General features: G+C 39.9%; 1 protein-coding gene across 1 annotated transcript in view; it reads left to right on the top strand.

Moving 5' to 3' along the window:
* The first annotated feature begins 1,342 nt into the window (after positions 1–1,342).
* Nt5c (5' nucleotidase C) overlaps positions 1,343–6,652 on the top strand; it is a 52,241-nt gene continuing 46,931 nt past the window's right edge. The window contains exons 1-2 of the mRNA XM_067154522.2: positions 1,343–1,549; positions 6,108–6,283. Coding sequence (XP_067010623.1) covers positions 1,378–1,549; positions 6,108–6,283 — 348 coding nt within the window. The 5' untranslated portion in view covers positions 1,343–1,377. The remainder of the gene's footprint in view (positions 1,550–6,107; positions 6,284–6,652) is intronic.

The raw sequence follows: 6,652 nt of genomic DNA, 5'->3' as shown, positions 1-6,652 counted from the left end.
AATCCTCTCCTATTTTTAATTAAGAAAGACATTGTCATTGAAAACAGACAAGATACATGCCGCTTCATATTTGAGGGAGAGGAAATCGAATACCAATAGTTCTAGATAGTGTCATTGTGATGGAAGTGTTCAACAGGGTGAAGAAAGCATCTAGTCTTTTCATCAGGACTTAGAGGTAAGGACAATCTCTACATCTTTATACAGTACAGGTGGGATCCCTCATCAATCCCAATTCTTTATCATCCATTTTTTTTCTCTCAGCTCCCGGAAAGATTGTTTCTGCTTCCCAGCTTTATCGGGGGGCAAGCTTAACCATTCATTGAGGGTCTGTTTCAACAGACCTTCAGCCCTGAAGCAGTAAAAGCAGAACATGGAGAAAGCTGGATAAATATAGGAAAAGGAAGGAGAGAAAATATTTAGATCAATAACATCCATTTTTATTTTTCCTCATCATCCAGATAGCCCATTTCTGCTTCCCATCTTTATCACAGGGTGAGCTTAAGCACACATTGAGGGTCGATTTTGACAGATCTTCAGCCTTGATTGATGAGGTAAGAGTGGAATATGGGGAAAACTGGATAAATACAGGAAAAAGAGAGAAAATATTTAGATCGGTAATTATTTGTCACGGACTGTCCATTATTTTTTCAATCAAGTAAACATGTAAAGTAGATGACGTCAGCGTTACTCTTCGGTCACAATTTTATTTATATCCAAATTCATGACTTTGTTAGACCGTATAGTGTACAGTAGTGTATAGTTTTAAAATCTCAATCAATGACGGGAGTCGACACGCGGACTGCTATAAGATAATCACCCGAGACAATTTATCCTCTTAAAAATTAGAATTTGCCCTTTTTATATTTACCAAAATATATTAATTTATGTTTATAGCCTTTACAGTTATAAAGTGTATAGCCATTGGCTGCAATAAATATTTCATTCATATTTATAGCCTTTCTTTTAAACGCCTTTCGTAAATATAGTAGTCGAATGGTCGTGTAATATCTTTATTTCTCATTACGATAATATCTAGATGGCAAAAATACGTACTGTCGAAACGTTCATTAGCTGTCGTTAGTGAATCAATTTATATTTGCTGTCACTGCAAGCAGGATTTAAACGCAATTAAAGCCACTTGACACCTGATCATTTTGTTCGTCTTTGCCATCTCCAGTTTCCAGTCTGCCAATGATACCACACTAGTAGGCGCCAGTACCCATGACCGATATTATTTTTGGTGTTGCTATTGAGAGCTGTAAATAGAATGTGAGCGTTCAAATCGTGTGCTATATTGTGCTCTATTGATGAATATTATAATGTGGTGAAGAATATATCTCCATTCACTTACGATTATAATACTCTTACGCAAATAAAATGATGTACTCCAGTTGTAAAGTGTTGCGAAGATTAGCATCTTCGAATCTTGCAATTTCGAAAGAAGTGACTCGAAAGTGTTCGCCGCAATTGTGGAATTTATTGCTCCAGAGATGTATGTCGCAAATAAATCTTGAGGAAGCATATATACGAACGAAACAGAAATGTGAATGTAAGTATTGTGTGAAATGATGTTAAAGTTGGCCATCATGCAAGTCCGTTGATTTGGCGAATATCAGATGTTTCATTGATGTATTTTTAGCAACTTTATTAAAGTAGACCAAGTAGACGTATTGATAAGTCCTTGGCAGCTCTGATAAATCACTAACAATCTATCCGTTATTTAACTAGTTAACGCACGTTGTATGTTAAACATTACATTGGAAAGGTTAGGTTTCATTAAATGTTATTAAATTCGTAATGAATATAATTCGAAAAGTTCGGCGTATGGGTGCACCCAGAACTATATTTCGCCTTCTTGCGAGCAGTATTGAACTATTCTGAAGATAGGACGCTTTGTTAGAAGCATTTTTGGTCTAGAGAGTACGGGGAGGTTACATTCCGGAAATTAAAATAACGATCGATTCTAGTATTTCTGTACGAAACCACTGGAAGAATCGTTTGGAGATGATTTGAGACCCCATCTTGTATGGCAACCACGGAGCTCCAGTCAGGTCTGGGATTTTCCCCTGCTCACTTATGCCAGACAGCTCTTTCTTGTGTTTTCTTGCCTAACTTCCATTGACTGCTCAAAAAAAATTCCCGCCTCTGGTGATATTCGAGTGCGAATCAAGCTTCTTGTAGGTAGGGAATATCTAGTCAATTTCGCCTCTTGTCAACACAATTTCGGCACTGGCATTCTAGAATTTACCATGTTCTCAGATACATACCCGAGACCTGGTCACTTTGATGATGATGATTTTCGTTGTTTAAAGGGGCCTACCAGCTAGGTCATTCACCCCGAATGGTACGAGGTGAACGAAACGAAAATTAAAACTTTATAATGTAGCCACTGACACTGATCGTGAAACAAAACAATCAGTGGATCGAAGTCGCAATGCCTTCATTACTGGGATGATACTCCTTATGTGAAGGGGTCCAAAATCCAGGTCACCAGCCCCTCATAATGGTATTAATCAGTGGTAAAACAGAACCATGGTGTTCCTACTATAGTGATAATAATCACAGCTAACATCGACTTGGTGTTTCTTATAAAGTGGCCCTGCTCCTAGGTAACGCAGACCCATTCTGAACACAATGGAACCGTCCGGTGGAATACACATGATGACCATTATCACAAAAAACTTCCAGACCTGTAGTGTTTCTTGCATAATGGTACTGCTCCTATGTAACGTAGACCCATGGTTTTCCTTGCAAGGTGGTACTGGTCGCAAGTAATGTCAACCCATGGTGTTCTGCACATAATGGTACTAATCACAAATATTCTCATGGTTCTAATTTCATCACTCCATGGTCGTCCCTTTTAGTCACCTCTTACGACAGGCAGGGGATACCATGGGTGTATTCTTGGTCTACATCCCCCACCCACAAATTGCAAATAATCAACTTATATTGTAAAAATAACTTTCACACTTCTGAAGTTAAGAAAAGGAAAAAATAGTGTAATTTTCCTCTGGAAGAAAACAAATGATCATAAAGATAGCCTATCTTTCAATAAATGAAACTCAAATTTATAGGCTTAACAATTAATTTATTTGCATCTAACGAATAGTTTTCGAGAGATATCTGTATGGAATTTGGAGTTGACCTGTGTAGGATCCAATGCATCAAATGGGGGAAATGAATCAGGGCCTATGAAACTACCACAATTGAAATGATCAGTTCTCAGGATTATGATGAGGCCTGTTTGATAAAAGAGCCTACTAAAATGTATGTTTCTCAGTCAAGGCCATCTATCAGTACCTGAGCAGTTGCCAGATAACATCACATCACACATTTTATATCGCTAATTTCAGATGGCCCCAGCCGTAAGACATATTTGTTAAAAGTTATGATAATGCATGAGCTGATGGCTTTGAATTTCCATGCTTATGAAATATGTCTGTACCAGAGTGATGACCAACTTTAATCCAGTCATTTACAAACTGTTCTGCTGGAAATTTCTCTGAAGTGGGTCAGTTGAGTGATATAGACATCAGAAACGACAGTGTCTTGAATATAGGTCTACATTTTGTCCCTTAGTTTGATCAGGGCATTGTTCGTTGTACTGAACCCTCTTTCTCACTACCTCTGTAGGTGGGGCAGTAGAATACATCCATGTATCCCCTGCCTGTCATAAGAGGTAACTAAAAGGGGGACCAGGTGCTCTCCGTGGGTTGGAACCACAGTTACCTTAGCTGAGAGGTGGTGGTGGTGGTGGTTATTGTTTTAAGAGGAAGCACCACTAGGCAATCATCCTCTATATCAGGGCCTCTCAAACACCCCCCTGTGGGTGGGGGCGGTAGAATAACACCCACGGTATCCCCTGCCTGTCGTAAGTGGCGACTAAAAGGGGCCCCAGGGGCTCTGAACTTTGGAGCGTGGGTTGGCGACCATGGGGCCCTTAGCTGAGTCCTGGCATTGCTTCCAGTTACTTGTGCCAGGCTCTTCACTTTCATCTATCCTATCCGACCTCTCTTGGTCAACTCTTGTTCTTTTCCGACCCCGACACTGTTAGGTTTGCGAGGGCTAGGGAGTCTTTCATTTTCACGCCCTTCGTGGCCCTTGTCTTTCTTTGACCGATATCTTCATTTTTCGAAGTGTCGGTTCCCTTCCATTTTTCCCTCTGATTAGTGTTATATAGAGGATGGTTGCCTAGTTGTACTTGCTCTTAAAACAATAATCACCACCACCACCACCACCTCTCAAACACCCAAACTCTCACATGTGCAAACCGAGGCGCAGTGGCTCCGTGCACTGTGCATTGGTCCGATTCAGCTTGACTCGGATTGTGTAGAGTGCTGAGAGCGACGAAGCGTCCGGTAATGGATGGTTTGTCTATCAGTTAAATAGAAAAGAGTGAGACAACAACATAATAATGGAGCAACCTGTTTCAAAGAAAGCAAAGACTTCCAAAAACCCATTTAAAATCGAACTGGGAACTTTTATATTTTTTCTCAGTCGCGATGATAAAGCCGAATGCGTAATCTGTGTGGCAATAATTACGTGATCGTCAAAAAGATCTGTTTTTGAATACAAAGGCTTTGCTCGAATTCTATGAGTATTTGTCTAAGGAAGATTTTCCTACGCTGCATCGAAAAGTAGCTAAAATTATCTGTATGTTTGGTTCCACATGGTGAAAACTTTTTTTTTTCTGTTTTGTCTTATACGAAAACTATTTTGTGTGCGAGTATTTCTGATTATAATTTAAAGAATGCTCTCAGAATTGCTGTTCCAGTTATTACTGGTATAATTGCAAAGAAAAAGGAAAAGACGAGCTAGAAAAGATAAATTGTGTGCTCATACCAAATGTAAAGGAGAGTTTTTTAACACCTGTAACATTGTCCCATACAGCAGAGTGTATCTGCTCACCGCACTAAACATTTCGCAGTGCAGGCAGCCAGATGGCATCAAATTAAAAATGTCTGCACACGGTAGCTGAGGCCATATGATTATTGTTAGTTGAAGGGTTATATTTATGCTTCCAAAAGATTTAAGGTCCAACACATTGTTAATAAGCTTTACGTTATCTTTGTGTTTTTTGAACAACACTTTAAGGTGTGCTTAAACAGTCACACCTGTTTTATTCCTTCCCCTTCCTCTTCCCCGCCTTATCCCTTGCATGGTGATGGCAACACGACAGCAGCGATTCCATAGCACCTTGTCTTGAGAATCCTCAGTGGTGAGCTGGAGTTCTGCAGCATGCATTTTGATCTTCTGATCCAAGGTCAGTTTCAGTCTTACACAGCCTGTTCTTTCTTCTCTCTGCTCCTCTGGTTTGTTCTTCACGTAACAAAATACTGCAAATATTTGCTCACAAATATGGAGCAAAATGGAACAGAGTATTTTTTCACCTGTTTTCTTAAAATCAGAAAATCTTTACCCAGAACTGATCAATTGTACACTGTTTGAAAAATGTCTTTAATGAACCATCATTTCAGCAAATTCATCTTGTTCCTCCTCAGACAGAATATTGCAAACAGGAATCCATTTTGAAGTTGAGAGTTTTTGTGTAGATGTTATCACAAACCCCTTAAATTATTTGTATGACCCCTGAGGATCCACATTCCACCAAATGGAAAAGATTGTGCCATATTGCATTGACCACACAATTATCTTATTTTTCTGGTGGTGCCTATCTGCTCCAGATGTTGGCAACCAACGACCCACGTTATACTACATAGACTGGCTGGATGGGCTCATACAGCACTCTTAGCTGAGGAAGGTTGCAGCACGTCTGCCATGTTTGCAAACATCAACTCGCTAAACACGTCATACATAACGTCATATAGACGTAAAAACAGCAGCCGCAGAGCCTGTGCTCGCCCGCGCCGACGAATCCTGGACTTATACCCAATAATTAGTTAAACCTATGTCAACTGAAGGTAATGGTCTCAGTTAATACCTCGGTCCTTAAAAATATTAATTGGAAGTCCATTTTTATGTAAAGAATTGTGTTTTCATCTATGATGTCTGTTTTGCTTTCCCCACCCTCACAAGCTGTGCCTTTCTGATTAACCTTTTCCTCACACTTTTAGAGTGCAATAACTGTAGAATTTTACTGCTTGCAGCTAAGAAATTGCCTCAGGACGTGAACATCAAAGGTGTATTTGCCTGCAACGAGCTGGATCTGAAGGAGGTGAATGTGTACGGCTTTGATTATGATTACACTCTGGCATTCTACAAATCATCCATGGACTTCCTGCTCTATAGGCTGGGCAGGGATATGCTCATCGATATTTACAAGGTAAAACTAGGCCTTAGCTGCTTGTGATATGTATATCCTTCCTTACCCTGAAATCACCCTCTCTCTTGTCAGTTCTTCCTCTCGGTCCAACTAGGGTTTGGTCCATGCCTCTCTTAAATAGTGCATCTGGAAGAAGAAAAAGAAGAAGGAGGAAAAATTGCAGTTAAGAGTAAAATCTGCCTTTTTTTTGGGGCACTAATCCTTGCGATATTCATGTATGGATCAAAAATGTGGACACTCCTCAAGGCCAACCTTGATGAGCTCGAGGTATTCCAAATGTTAGATGCTGGAAATTTCTGTATACAGCAGTGTTCGAAACAAAGTGATTTGTGACAGCACCAACCACCAAGCTCCTATCAAAATTTACAT

The sequence above is a fragment of the Anabrus simplex genome, chromosome 10 (assembly GCF_040414725.1).
Source record: "Anabrus simplex isolate iqAnaSimp1 chromosome 10, ASM4041472v1, whole genome shotgun sequence".
NCBI classification, from domain to species: domain Eukaryota; kingdom Metazoa; phylum Arthropoda; class Insecta; order Orthoptera; family Tettigoniidae; genus Anabrus; species Anabrus simplex.
This window is presented reverse-complemented; position numbering and strand designations above follow the sequence as displayed.